Below are 15,789 nucleotides of genomic sequence, written 5' to 3' on the forward strand. Positions count from 1 at the left end.
TTTTTGCTACGTTCAAGTAAATTGCAAAATCGAAAGTGACATGGCCGGAATTCAGCGGGCGCCGTGATTATGTTACCGCGGCATGTTTACTAGCCAAACAGTGAAGCATCTGTGTCAAATGATGGCAAGATACCGGGTTTTTGTAAGTTTCTTTTTCTGTCAAGTGTTATAAAGTTTGACAATGAAATGAGCGAAGTCAAAACAAAGATCACAATCGCCCAACTCTTGTTTATGCAAAGTCAAAATTTACTCTCCAAGACGCGTACGACGTTATTTATCACCAGGTAATTCCATCATTTTGGAAATAGCAGCTACTTTATTATTCATCTGCGTCACAAGTTTTCACTGATTTTGGGCCTCATTTTGTTGAAACTCAAGCACGCTTCCAACAGGCCTGTGAACCCTTCCTGCTTACAGAGCAATACTAAAAAACCTCTCCCATATCACATTTGAACCTTAAGCTCGAAAATTCAATACACAACATGATATTATAATTCACAAACGAAGAAAATACCACAGAATCCTTTTCCAGCGAAAATTTTATTGAAACAAACAACATATTTGCTCTTAGAGGCGAAAACCTCTTCCTATTTGATTGCGTGCGTGAAGACAAGAAACTCAATTGTGTCAAATTACCATGTACTTCAGGTAAATACTGCTCACTTTGATTTCGTCTCGACGGGCGATAGATTGTTCTCGAAGTCCAGTGCTCGTCGCTTTTGAGATTCCTGCCTATTTTATCCAACTGACTTTGTATTATTGAGCTCCATAAGGGTATATTTTGTTTAAGGATCTACTAAAACACCATTCGCGTTACATGACTTTCGACGCCATTGCAGGCTAAGTTAATGATTCTACTGTGTCCACCAGAGAAATCTACGCATTTCCACTACCCTCTCGATCCTAAGATAATACTCGCAGAAGGCTCTATCCACAAAGACACCACTTACCAGGGGAGTGACAGGCAAGACTTTTACCGACACGGAAAAAAAAAAAAAAAAAACTAAAAGAAACTAGATGCTTCTGTGAAGCATACACTGGGTTGCCTGTGGTACGTGCTACAGAAAATCAGAAGGCACTGAATTGTGTGGTATTGAAATACAGCATTCCAGTCTCTGAAGAATAACAAATAAAAGAGAAGCGAGAAACATTGGCTTCTGGGCTGACATGTTGATAATTTTCAAGTTCCCTCACAACTTCTTTTCACCACAAGTGTGCCCTATGAGCATCCGAAAACTTTGTAATACTAAACTTCCCTGAAGTCAAGCCCTGTTTCGCGGGGTTAGTGTTGGGATGGGAGACCAAAACAATAAACCCCTCATAAAAAACAGAAACATCTGACCGAAAATACTATTAACGCTAACAAATGCTGATGATGAAAAAGCAAATAAATATTGATACACAGTTTTCAGAAAGAGCAGAAGGAAGTTTCCCGGACGGTCGATCGAGAATAAAATATTTACGACATGAAAACAACATTAATTTTGAACCTTGAATATAGATCGTTTTCACTGTCACGCAATAAAAAAAATAAATCAAAAACTATCCAGTGCAAAACGCTAAGAAATTGTTATCTTATAGAAGATAAAGAAATAAGACACTTGTCCAAGTTTTAGGCCTCTGCGTTTCCCCAAACTTCAGATATTCGTCGAAATGTTTCGCAGGCCGGAAAATAGTGTAAACATCTGGAACTGACTTTGGCTATCTAGGCGACTGATTATCACTACTAAAAAAACAAGCATTTACATAAGCACTTTTCCTAATGCTCTAACTTCTAAAAGGGCTCAAAATCATGAGATAAGTATATATTTTTCAACAAACTTGATCGTAGCTTTGTGTCACGCACCTACATAATCCGGAAATTCAAAATGCTCTGGTTTCCAAACGAAGCACGCTATTGAGCTGTGAAATTGTCAACAGATATAGATATGCCGCCTCCTATGCCTGATGAGGATAAAAACTTTGGTGGATCTTTAGTTTTAGATTTTGGAAGGTGATGACGTCACGTGAAAACGATCTATAGAATATAAAAAGTTACGATCAGCGACAAACATTTTGGGAGATTTTTGCTACGTTCAAGTAAATTGCAAAATCGAAAGTGACATGGCCGGAATTCAGCGGGCGCCATGATTATGTTACCGCGGCATGTTTACTAGCCAAACAGTGAAGCATCTGTGTCAAATGATGGCAAGATACCGGGTTTTTGTAAGTTTCTTTTTCTGTCAAGTGTTATAAAGTTTGACAATGAAATGAGCGAAGTCAAAACAAAGATCACAATCGCCCAACTCTTGTCTATGCAAAGTCAAAATTTACTCTCCAAGACGCGTACGACGTTATTTATCACCAGGTAATTCCATCATTTTGGAAATAGCAGCTACTTTATTATTCATCTGCGTCACAAGTTTTCACTGATTTTGGGCCTCATTTTGTTGAAACTCAAGCACGCTTCCAACAGGCCTGTGAACCCTTCCTGCTTACAGAGCAATACTAAAAAACCTCTCCCATATCACATTTGAACCTTAAGCTCGAAAATTCAATACACAACATGATATTATAATTCACAAAGGCAGAAAATACCACAGAATCCTTTTCCAGCGAAAATTTTATTGAAACAAACAACATATTTGCTCTTAGAGGCGAAAACCTCTTCCTATTTGATTGCGTGCGTGAAGACAAGAAACTCAATTGTGTCAAATTACCATGTACTTCAGGTAAATACTGCTCACTTTGATTTCGTCTCGACGGGCGATAGATTGTTCTCGAAGTCCAGTGCTCGTCGCTTTTGAGATTCCTGCCTATTTTATCCAACTGACTTTCTATTATTGAGCTCCATAAGGGTATATTTTGTTTAAGGATCTACTAAAACGCCATTCGCGTTACATGACTTTCGACGCCATTGCAGGCTAAGTTAATGATTCTACTGTGTCCACCAGAGAAATCTACGCATTTCCACTACCCTCTCGATCCTAAGAAAATACTCGCAGAAGGCTCTATCCACAAAGACACCACTTACCAGGGGAGTGACAGGCAAGACTTTTACCGACACGGAAAAAAAAAAAAAAAAAACTAAAAAAAAAAAAAAGAAAACAAACAAACTAAACGCAGACCTTGACTGGGTTTGCCCATAGGCAACCCAGTAAAAAAAGAAAACAAACAAACTAAACGCAGACCTTGACTGGGTTTGCCCATAGGCAACCCAGTAAAAATTGCAGCAATAGAGGGACTATTTATTTGATACTAAGGTATCGAAATTTTTGGCTGAATTTCAATACGAATACAGGTTCCACATGTTGTTCTCGCCAAACAACTGTTGCGTTTCTGCCGCATTTTTAGGTTAAATCCGGTCACTTAATTTGTTCAAGAAAAAAAGCCCCAAGCCCGTCGCCATGGACAGGAAATCTTTCAAAGCCCGTTCGGCTTTTTCCCGACCCGGTCATCGTACGAACCGTCCCTTACCACATTAGCATGAGATTTGCTCATTTCAAGGTCACTTTCCAGCAAGCTGGAATTTATATACCCCCTCGGAGCTTGAGGGGTCAAAGAGCAAATGCTCATCTCCTCGTCATGTTTAGCAGTTTTAGCGCCTTGACGAGTCAAATGCTCATAAAACTCAGTTTCCAAGTTGGCCATAGCACTCATCTGAAACATTCGAAGTCCAGTTGAAACCACTTACAATCGTCTTCCACTTGTAGTGGTCCAGTGAAAAAGCTGCACGCAGCGCGGTAGAGACCTTCGATCGCATGGGCTCTCGGAAACGATGGATCAACGGCAAATGTCGAGCGTTCTTGTTCAGCGCCGACTATTTACGAAGAGTGTCTACATCTTAGTGGACGAGTGATACAATTACATATCGCAGTGCCCACAACTACTCGTTCCTACTCTTCGCGTATCCACGAGTTAAAAAGGATAACTGAAGAATTAAAAGGGTTCGAGAAATGACTGTTTAAAGGAGTCCATAGCATCTGTTTGGTAGTTAAGAGCCACCCCCCTTAAGCAGCTGCGAGGAAAGCCTGGAAGAAAATTCAGTTTCTTAGTTGGCTTGATATCTCAGTTGATAGAGCAGTGCTTGGCAATCGCATGGTCATGGGTTCTGGGGCTCGTTCATTCCTGGATTTTGTCCAGGCTTTCTTTGCATCTGCTTAAGTTGCTGCCTAAGTGCGATGATCTCCAACTCTCATGTATTTCAATTTCCGTTGTTCAAATAAAAGGTAAAGGTATAGTCACTTTATTTAACGTCGGTAGTTTCTCGTAGCAGCTACAAGGCTGGTATTAATGGAAGCCGACAGCGCGCCTTGTTCCCTCCTCCCTCTGCCATTTATAGCCACGCGGATCAGAGGAAAGTCGGCAGACCTTGAACTCACCAAGGATCGAACTGGGGACCCCTTGCTCCGAAAGCCACGCACTAATCAACTGAGCTACGCCTGCTCCTAAATATATCAAAATTTGATAAACTGTGTGTCATAAGCCTCCACAAGTTTATGGATTTTTTCACTGAATACTTGATATATAAGAAAAAAATAATAAAACGTAGTCAATGTGAACTGTTTTATTGGGAGACGTCACTTGGAGTGCATTGTCGGGATCTCATTCCTAACCACCAATGATTTCAGAATGTTTGCTCCTTAGGTGCGCATAGCAAATGAACGCAATGGCTATTGTGCAAATACAAGGCAGAAATATTATGAGGGCTGTAAAATATGCGAACGGGTATAAACTAGTTGACAGTAGGAACCGCAAAGCGATTCAAAAATCCTCTGCACAAAAGGAAAGGGGATTAGAGGTTTTTTGAAGTTTGGATCAGTATTATATGTCTGTCTGTGTGTTTGCAGCTGTTGGTAGACAAATCGTTGCCATTCTCACTACACAGTTGAGGCGGCGATCAGTTTGGATCAGTGTGGAAAGATGAAAAATGTCATCATTCACTTCTCGTTTTCAATTTACCTTCCTCATCAGATTCAGTAGCTTTTTGTGCCCCGTTTTGGGCTGAAATTAACGCACTTTTGTTATCTTACATGCATTTCGTGCTTATTTTCAGGGTCACACCAGTGGCTGCGAATACTTGAAAGTTCCATGTGTACATCCTGAGTGTGATTGGACGGGGGAAAAAGCTCTGCTTCCCGAGCACCTGGAAATCGAATGCGACTTTCGGCTAGTGCCTTGTGAATTTTGTCATTCTTCAGTAGTCTCTCGAAAGATGAAGGTATGTTATCTATTGTAAATACGCGTTGCGCACGACCTTTTTGAAAAACTCGTGCCTGACAGTGCGGTGATTAATCATGTTTATCTTCACCATATTGCTTTGAGTTAATGATAATATGTAGCTTTAGCCAAGCCTAAAAGCGGAGCTCCCGTTTCTTACCCCAGAAAGCAATATAGTGTACATGCAAATTTCTCCAATTTCGTCGCCTCTTCTCTCCTGCTCTTTATCTCGTTGCTTGTCACCAATATGATTTCCCGCCAGAAAAACTCGGGTTGCCAAATGCAGCGCTGCCACGCGATTTCCCGCTAAGGAAAATTGCCACTCCCGTCCCCAGAGGCTGTCCTGCCTCCCCATCTCCACGCCGACAGTCTGTAGGGGCGGACGGATTGACGTACGAGATGTCATAATCAAAAATGTCTCTCCTGGATAGACTTCCCAAAAAAATCGTACCCTTAGTGCTTCGCTGTCGCCCTTGCGCGCCTGCGCTCCGCTATTACACAGTGAAGTAAGCTTCAGTTTCCAGAATTTCGTGGAGAAAATCGTTGTGGCATTCCAATAAAATCAACTATTGCACGGTTAAAAACCCACACAATGTTAGAACAGAGAAGATGACTTTGCTCACGTTTTAGTGGTCTCTCTTTCTAGTATATCATAGTCGCATAGGCGGCCTCAAGCTGAATACAAATGAATGAATGAGTGAACGACCGAACGAATGAACGAATGCATACCATATGAAGAGAAGCACATGACTTTGAAGCGTGTAACTTGAAACTCTTTTTCTTGAAACAAAGCTGGGGATTTTAGGACACCAATTTTATGCCCAAACATAGACAAAAATAAGATCGAAGCTGCACACGCGGGAAAATGCACGAGCTACGTTACATCCAAATAAGGAAATTTTTAATCTCAAAAAAACCTCAGCTATGAACCAGAGATAAACGCTTCAAGGTCATGAGCTTCTGATATGAATGAATGAATGAATGAATAAATGAATGAATGAATGAATGAATGAATGAATGAATGAATGAATGAATGAATGAATGAATGAATCTTGCATAAAAATCAAGTTCGGAGAAGAGTAACGAACGAAAACGTTTATCAGTGTGGAACGAGCTACATATGCAGTGGATACCGGGCAACTTCTTTTTCATTTAAAATTTATTGAAAGTACATTTCATTAATTACACAAGTATTCGACACTATTTACACAGTGCTCTTCGTCATTCCTTTCTTGTAGGATCACCAGGACAATGAATGTCCTGTTTTTCCAATTGATTGTGATAAGTGCAATAAAGCAAGAATTCCTCGAGGAAAGGTGAGTTGACCTGAGACTTTCACTTACACAGAGTAAAGCAGTTTGCTTTTCGTCGCTCAGTTGTAGTGTGACTGGGCTTCTCTCATACAAATACATGCTCCAACATTCTGTCCGTAAACCAGAGCTACCTTACCTTTTGTAAACAGCGTGGATTTAAATACTTCTTAAACGAGTCCGAAGGCAGCACTGTAAGTTATGGCTCGCAATTTATGGCCCGAGTGTTGAGCACGAAAGCCATAATTTGAACTGGAACAAAGATATTTGTTGTCGGTATCTTCTGGTAATCAAACTGGAAAGGAAAGCACACTGGCAAGAAGTCAAGTGGGCAATGGAGTGAGGTGCGGGATTGAGGAAAATGATTTCAGTTAATTTTTAACGAAACGAGGCAGGATACAATGTGCTCTTTTGTTTTTCATAAGGTGCAAATGAGATGCAAGGTGGTTTTCTGCAATCCCACACCTTAGTGAGACAGTGCTGCTAAATTGGCCAACCATATTACGCGCACTATGAGAGAAAGAGCGAGATATATCATAAAGCTCTTTAAATCGGTTGTTTCCCAAGGAAAAGCCCTGTGCATTGTGCTGCTCTACCTCTGCCATGTTCGACAAGATGGTTGTAACAGAGATATCCATAACAGTGTAATTGTTAAGTGCCTTCTTTATTCAAATATCAATGCTACGCGGCCAACGTTTGAATTATCGTACCCCTTCTCGTTACTCTCTCGTGATCAGTCAAAAGCATTTTAAAGTGCCACTATGATAAAAAAATCACTACCTTTTTTCCTTCAAATTTTGAAAGTTTACTTGCTTAACACCTGACTGGCAAAATTTTGAGCTTTGATTTTTAATCAAAGGCTGTTTACTTTGAATGTACCGAGTTTTGGACTTCACGGGCCGCCATTACCCACGTTCAAAACTGACCGATTGGACCTCAGAGGGTTGGATCTAGGGAATAGTGTCGTCATTTACTCAATAGCTTAAGAGTAATGCATATAAATTCAGCCGCGTACACGCGCATTGCATTCTTAAACTAGCGAGCCATTGACGTCATTTTCAGCTCGATCCAGCTTTCTGAAGATTTAAAGTTAGTAACGATGGATCATTAAATAGAAAAAAAAATACATTTAAAATAAACAGGTGCCTTTTTTAAATCAAGGCTTAAAACTTGGTGTCACTTAGTGCTTAGTTAACATAGTTTTGAACTCCAAAGAAAACGAAGAATTTCTTTATTTTTTGGTCATAGTAGCACTTTAGTTAAAGAGAAAATCCTAAGACTCTCGTCTAAGGACGGGGTTAGGGGTGAGGTGGGTGGTTCTTAGAACTTGGTCTATTAGTTGTAGGAAGTTTCGCTCCTCAAGAGAAAGGAAAGCGACAGTGGCGATCAATTTAAGTGGATTGATTAGAAGTAACAAAACACTTTCTTATAACCTTACAGCTGGCAGATCATCAAAATCCTATTATGGGAGATTGCGAGGGAATACAAGGTCCGTGTCCATTTTCTCAGATTGGTTGCTCCAAGACAGAGGTAAGCTTGACATCCTATTTTTAAATACAACGTTACAACTGGATAAATTTTGGTAAAAGAAAAAGTGGTCTTGGTTATAAGATTTATGAGCAGAAAATTATTTCTGCGAAGCCTATAATGACATGACATCAACATCTGTTTGCGAAATATTGACTTACTCTCATTGAAGAATACCTTGCAAAATTCAGTACACACTCAACTTGTTATATTTGCTTCTTAAATTATAATCCGCCGTATCAGGGCAAAGCTTCAAGTGTTCTGCGTCTGATTTCAAGGACGACGTATTGCGTAGATTGCGTATCCAATATAAAGGAGTGTTTTGCTTTACAGGTCCTCAGCCAAAAGGAGAAGAAAGAACATTTGATAAATGAGAACATTCATCACAACGTTCTCGTTCTCCAGTTCGCTCTTCGCGTGAGCGGAGAAATGGAATCCGTCCTGAGATCTGATCCGAGGAATGTGTCTAGAAGACAACAAATATTTGCGAACTACGACAATGTTATCCAAGATATCCTTAACCAGATTCAAATACATTCAGAGGTAAGAAGAAATCTACAGGAAAAATTGCTTGAACACAGTGAGAGGATTACATCGTTGGAGAGAAAGGTCGCGACAGCGAATATATCAGCTGGGTCCGGTGGGGCATCTGCTCAACGTGTTTCTGAGGGTGAAGGCAGCTCAACCAGTGCTGATATCACGAGAAGAGTGATAAATCTAGAGAACAAAACTGCAGACCACGAAGTACTTATGGTGGAAAACAATCGCACCGCGATGGAAACAAGTCGAGAAGCTGCCAATCTTAGGAGACAGCTTGATACTGTGCAGGAGACTACACGAAGGACAGAGCGAAGGATGGAGTCCATTGAGCACACACTGGCTCTGAGGAATGTCACCCTTGCTGATTTAGAAGAGTACGTGCGACAACAAGAGTTTTCAAGCTACGACGGCCAGTTGACGTGGAAGATTACTGAATTTGCGCGAAAACGAAACGAAGCCGTGAGTGGCCAACAAGTGTCTTTCTACAGCCCGTGCTTCTTCACCAGTCGCTATGGCTACAAAATGTGCGCACGTATCTATTTGAATGGAGACGGCATGGGGCGAGGCTCACACATCTCGGTGTTCTTTGTTGTCATGCGCGGACAATACGATGCATTACTCCGCTGGCCATTCAGACAGAAGGTGACCTTCATGCTATTGGATCAAGACAATGTTGAACACGTGATTGATGCCTTCAGACCTGATCCAAGCAGCTCATCCTTCCAGAGACCAAGAAGGGAAACAAACATCGCCAGTGGTTGCCCCATGTTCTGTTCCATCGCGGAACTGAATAATCATGCATATGTGCGTGACGACACCATGTTTTTGAAAGTCATCGTGGATACCGCGGATTTGTAGGAGAGGTTGGCCTGTGTGGAAGGTGCGAAAAATGGGAATTGAGATTTGGAAGCAGACGCGTGCAAGAGGGTCAGGGATAGCGGATCTTAGATCTTAGATCTTAGATCCGGTATTCGCGCCTTTCTCGCGCGCCTAATTCCAATTTCCTCGTTCCTTCTTCTAGCACCTTCCACGCAGGCTATAAACGGGTCAAAACCAAATCAACCGTAGCTTTCAAGATTTTATTAACCCATTGACTCCTGAGAGTGAAAGTTAACAAATTTTAGGCTCTGTCTAACACCAGACGATTTTACTCATCAACTTGGAACGTCCTGGGGTGCCTGTGGAGGAGTGAATTGGTTAACCAGATGAAAACTATGTCCCCTCCATTAACCCATTGACTCCTAGGAGTAACACTTAACAGATTTCACTCTGTCTAACACCAGACGATTTTACCCGTCAACTGTGGGGAGTCCTGGGCTGCCCGGGAGTCCTGGGTTAAAGCGTCAATTATATTGAATCGGTAAGTCCTTTTAAAAGATAAGGGTTGTAAAGAATGCAGAATTCGGGTAGTGGCGACCATCAACAAATTAGCAATCGAAAAATGAACTTTTACCAATTTTCAGCTTGGAATTGATATTGCATTTCTGCTACTACTTCGTGCATTCCTCTGCGAAGAATGTTTGGATCGGCTCGGACGATGAATGATGTGAGGTGAGCAGAAACAAATGATTCACTTTTAAGTTTGGTAACTTTTATCTAACACTGATTTGATAAATGGTATGCGCAGTCCGCATTTCGCGAAGGTATTCGAGGCAGACTGCGTAACATGATAATAGAAACTAATGAATAAAGTAAATTAGTCAATATAAGTGAATTTTAAATATAAATAGGTAGATAAGTACACACATTCGTTCGTAAAGCAAGTGGATATTAAACATATGTATATATGCTCACTGGCTAACTGGTTTGCGCATGCTCACTAGCCCGCTAGTTTGAGCACTCTGGCATGGCTTAGATGTACCACATGTGTGGGGGACATTTGAGGTGCCTTTTTAAGCCTAACCTCCATCCTAGACATCATCACTGCACTGACGAGGCCCAAAAGGCCGAAACAATATTGTCTGCAGTTATACATATATGTAGAGGAATATGTGATATAATTAACAATAGTTAGTGATTTTAGAGATTAACGTCAAGACATCAACATAATATTCCTCATCGTCGAGAACCGCAAGCAAAAGTTGATGAATTTTGTACTTAAAAGGTCTCTTCCTATGCAAATCAGGTTTAAAGCAACCTTAGCTCCAAGGATCGAAAAAGAATTATTAAGCTGAGCACTTAATCTTGACTTATAAACAGAAAAATGACCAGCATCAAAAGATCTTGTGCTACAAGCGTGAACATCACTTGAATATGTGAAGAGATGACAACCATTCCTAGGCGCGGAATCGGCAGATATGTCATGGATAAGTGAACAAACCATTTCAAAATAAAGTGTATTGAGAGGTAAGGCCCGGTTCATACGTCGAACTTCACATGTTCCGAATCTAATGCAAATGCGAAAAATCTATTGTTTATGCTCATTTGCATTAGATTCCGCACATGTAAAGTTCGATGTTTGAACCGGGTCTTAGATGTCAGATAAAGAGATAAAGTGGTGGTAACATGAGATCTATTACTAATAAAAAACAGTAGCCGAAGGGCACGTTTCTGTAAAACAAATATCTTTCTCAAATCAATCTGCGCACCTTGACACCATGCAGCAATGCCGTAGGATATAAATATCAAAGAACGATAAATTTAGAGAGACGTAGTGTCATAATCGTGCAATAAGTCAAAATACTCTACTTATTTTAGAGGCAATATAGTCAACATGAAATTTCCTCGTTAAATTTTTATCGATAAGCACCCCCAGGAACTTCACGTAATCTTTAAATTCATTTTTTAAATTGTTTTTTTATTAGCTTTGCATTTATGATACCAAAAAAAAAAAAAAAATCAAGGGAAAAAAACAAGAAAACAACAACAAAAACATACAGCCAAAATATTAGCTTTCCCAGGGACATCGCAAGAGTGAGTAGCCAATTACTGTGGGCCCATTCATGGGAAGTTTGACCATTTGGGGTATTGTCAAATATCCTTACATTAATCAGAAAGTTAAACTTCTTTTGTGATGGTCTGAACATGACAAAATTTGATGTTTTAGCATTTATGGTCAGTTTATTAGCAATTAAAAAAAGTGCCCCTGTGATTTTAAAGGTGTGTTTGCTTAACACCTGACTGGCAAAATTTTGAGCTTTGATTTTTATCCAAAGGCCGTTTACTTTGAGTGTAAGTTTTGGATTTCACGGTCCGCCATTACTACTCACGTTCAAAACTGACCGATTGGACCTCAGAGGGCTGGATCCAGCGAAACGTGACGTCAAAGGCTCACTAGCTTAAAATTTACTCCCGTGCTGCATATTAAGGACGGTGCCTACTATTGTTATTGCGCATACGTTCTGCGCATCTCCAGATACTCGGATTTCCTATCGCCGATGCTTACTAATACAGGGATATTTTGGCACGGTTTAAAACTTCCGGAGAAAGTAGATCTTAGTAAGTACTCTTGGTTTCCAAAAAGAAAATTGGGGGTTATCATGCATTTTTGGGAGAAACGTAAGCTTGAATTAGAGAAAGAACGCCATACATTGCTTTGTATTTTAAAGCTTTTTACAAAGATTATTCATGAATTATCTTTGAAAAATGCGTGGTTACCCCTAATTTTCTTGTTGGATTTCAATAACACTTGTTAAGATCTACATTTCCTGCATAATCCCACACCGAGGCAAAAATATCTTTAATTAGTAGGCACCGTCCTTAAAACGCATTGCATTCTCAAACTAGTGAGCCTTCGACGTCATTTTCTCTTCGAACCAGCTCTCTCAAGATTTTAAAGTTAGGAATGGCGGACCATTAAATAGAAAAATTCTAGTTGCAATAAACAGGTGTCTTTTTGCATTAAGGCTTAAAACTTTGGTCGCTTAGTGTTTGGTTAACATAGTTTTGAACATCCAAAGAAAAATAAGAATTGATTTTTTGGTCACAGGGGCACAGTCATATACATTCTGCAATTCAACGTTTATTACATTTTCTGCTGACTTCAAATCCTTATTAGCATACAATAAGTTAGTATCATTAGCAAATAAGTAAAAGACCAAACTTCTCAGAATAATAAAACATATCATTTATGTAGATCAAAAAGAGAAGAGGGCCTAAGACAGAGCCTTGGGGGGGGGGGGGGGGGCTCTTTTTAGCAGACGGGGGACCTTTTTAGACCTTAACGACAAGTTACTTTATAGTCTTTGAACACTCCCAGTTTTCGCGGGCTTGCTACGGCCCTGTGTTAATAAAATATTTAGTTCTGCACTTGAACAATGGTAGCTTTCTAGGATCTCTGAGTTCATAGCTATGCATATGATTAGTGCGCTCAGGTAGCAAATCACACAAGCAAGCAATCAAAAACTACTGAGAGTAGTGGCATGTGGTGACACGAAAACACATAAAAGAATTTCAGGACATAAGAACAAACACGTAGTCTAGATAAATACATAATAAACAGAAAATGTAACAAGGTAATTAGGAGAACGAGCCGTAGCGTGCTCAAATATATTTTAACCTTGATTTTTAGCGGTACTTTTAGTAATTTTAATCATAGTTGAAGAATGTAAATATGTGCTTATTTTACCATTTTAATTCTTCTTTGCTATTTTGTATTCATGGTCTTTAATCGGTGCGGTTCCAAGAAACTCGCTCCTCTGCAAAGCTATGTGGGACTTTGCCTTATGTTATCTTAAGCCTAAGGGGCTGGGAGAAATTAAGCTGCAATATTAAGCTGCATTTAAATATAGGTACTTAATTCAGATTTAAGTTATTGTTTACAGAAAAAAACAATGAGGTGTTAATCGGCATCCGATATGTGCGAGAAAGTCAGGCACCAAATATATGAACACCAACACAGTGATAAATATTGATTATACCCTCAAGCAAGAACTAAATTGGCATGAGCAAGGGAAGGATGTCCTCGACGTACATACTATATAATAACTCAATTTATTAATGATGAATTTGCTCGAATGACATTTTGGGATTTTAAGTGATATGGCCATCGAATTCTTGGAAATTAAAAGAACTCTAGATCACACCTGAGGTGCGTTTTCAGCTGTGGTGACGCTGTGTTCACTGGAATTTTCAAAGTGAACGTAAAAATACACTAATATAACTTCAGTCCAATAAAAGGGTCTTGTTCCAGCCAAGGATCAAGGCAAAGGGGCATAGTCGCTCGCATGACTGAGGCATAGAAACGTTTGTTGTTTACGTCGAGTAAGAGAGTGAAGCACTTCGCACCTCTGAACCCTTCCTTGACAATCTGTATCTGCCTCTGTGTTGTGTGTAGAAGTCAACTATATAAATGACATCCTGACTTGAGTAAAGCAAAAATGTTAATAATTACAACTACTATGTAGTGTAAAAGAAGCTCATGAAGGGGTTAATTGACCAATGTATATAATCTATTACTGGTGGACACTTCAGTGTTTCTCACTTTGTTATGATTTTTTTGTTAAGCAAAATAGGTAGATTCCATTTTGTCTAAGTAATTTTCAGAAGATGCCAGACCGTGTTGAGAGCATTAGTAATACATGCACTCTTCTGACAGCTCGTGTGCTTATTTGTTGGTCTTATGATATGACCAGTGGCAGAATGGAATCTATTTGTTTAGCGGCTTTAGTTCATAGTATAATCACTTGTCTGTATAAGTATACATTTGCTAAAACAAAAACAATAAAATAATCAAGTGATGTGTCTTGTGCTTGTTGATTCTGTCGAGATTTTTAAGAGGGCTCTTTGACGTTTTCTCTCTGTATGACCTCGCATTCGATTTCACTTGATCGCTGTGGTTTTCCAAATCAGTAATATCCTATGACTTACTCTTCCCACTCTTTACTCTTACTCTGTCCACTCTTTACTTGGTCAATGCAGTCGGTTTATCATTTGCCTGCGAGTTTTAACTAACGAAATCCTTAGAATAAAACATTTAAGAGCCTCTGACCTCAAAGTACAATACGTTTTGAAATATTTTCCTATTTACGTCTGCACAAGTTACTAAAGCCATCGAAAAGGGTCGAACCCACGACCGAGCTGCATTGCAAAGCACTTTGTGCGCAGCGTGAGCCATCATGAAACCATGTTTATTCGTTGCAGTCCCTGAAAAATTCAGGCAGGAAACAGGATTTGAACCCATGACCTTTGTGATACCGCCCCAGTCTCACTCTGCATGGTGGGACACTTACGTAACGAACAAATTTAGGGCGAAACAAGGAGATGAAAACCGGTCTTTCCTTGCGTGCTAAGTATATTGTTTGTAGTATTAAGCCTAAGCACTCGTTCTAGAATCATGGTTAGTTTTTATGACCGCCGAGGGTTGCAATTTAGGGAGTTTAAAGGGAAAGTACGGTCTAGAAAAAGTTTCTCTGAATCGAACGTTCTTTACCTGTAATTGTCATACTTGAACACTCATTTGGACTAAATGTGTTTAAATAGCCAGCAATAACGCTTCAAAAATAGGCAAATTTAAAATTGAAATCCGCCATCTTTGTTTTTGTGTATGCAAACGAGGCTATGACGTAGCAATAGTCAAGGATTTCTCCGGATGACTAAATGCACTTGATAAACACAGGCGAGGAGAGCAATGCTTTGTAGACTTCAATCTTAATCCAGAGGCTAAACTGTATTGATATTGGCTCCACCTCTGAACAGATTTACCTCGTGGTCGTTAAACTTAACAAATAGATTCCATGTTGCCGTGCGTCTGTTCAGTAATAGATCACAGATGACGTCAAAATGTGGTAAGAACAAAAAAGTGGGTTATTATATAAAGGGTTATTATATAAAGGGTTTTATATGTGAGTTATATGCAGGAGTTTTACAAAGCGGAAGAGAGCTTGCAGTGCTATCCTGCGTTCATTGCTGTGAAATAAATGCCTAGAAATCAAGTTTAATCTGTATACCGTGGCTTTCTACCAGATCCCTGTTACATCTTCAAAACAAACGATCGATTTATATATTTCCATCAAATGGTAAGAGTAAATCGTTTCAGTAGTTTCTATACTGCTAACAAAATTTAACCACATTTCAAGTTACGTTTATTAGCGCATAACAGTGAAAATCGTCTATATATGGCTTGATTCAGTTTTCTCGCTCCAATATAATGATATTTTGGACTAGTCGACTGAGATTTCCGTATGAAGCGAATGTCACCAAGACCAATATTCATATACCTGAAGATCCCGCTTGAAATCCTCCTTGGTAAAATGACAGACCCCAACAGTCAATA

At 39.7% G+C, this 15,789-nt stretch overlaps 1 protein-coding gene across 4 annotated transcripts in view; it reads left to right on the plus strand.

Moving 5' to 3' along the window:
* Positions 1–14,256, plus strand: part of LOC137974030 (TNF receptor-associated factor 2-like) — a 53,962-nt gene extending 39,706 nt beyond the window's left edge. For all 4 annotated transcript variants that reach the window (XM_068820954.1, XM_068820953.1, XM_068820952.1 and 1 more), the window contains exons 7-10: positions 5,036–5,200; positions 6,438–6,515; positions 7,950–8,039; positions 8,370–14,256. In XM_068820954.1, the coding sequence (XP_068677055.1) occupies positions 5,036–5,200; positions 6,438–6,515; positions 7,950–8,039; positions 8,370–9,434 (1,398 nt within the window). In that variant the 3' untranslated portion in view covers positions 9,435–14,256. The remainder of the gene's footprint in view (positions 1–5,035; positions 5,201–6,437; positions 6,516–7,949; positions 8,040–8,369) is intronic.
* Positions 14,257–15,789: the final 1,533 nt, after the last annotated feature.

This window comes from Montipora foliosa, chromosome 10 (genome assembly GCF_036669935.1).
Source record: "Montipora foliosa isolate CH-2021 chromosome 10, ASM3666993v2, whole genome shotgun sequence".
NCBI lineage: Eukaryota > Metazoa > Cnidaria > Anthozoa > Scleractinia > Acroporidae > Montipora > Montipora foliosa.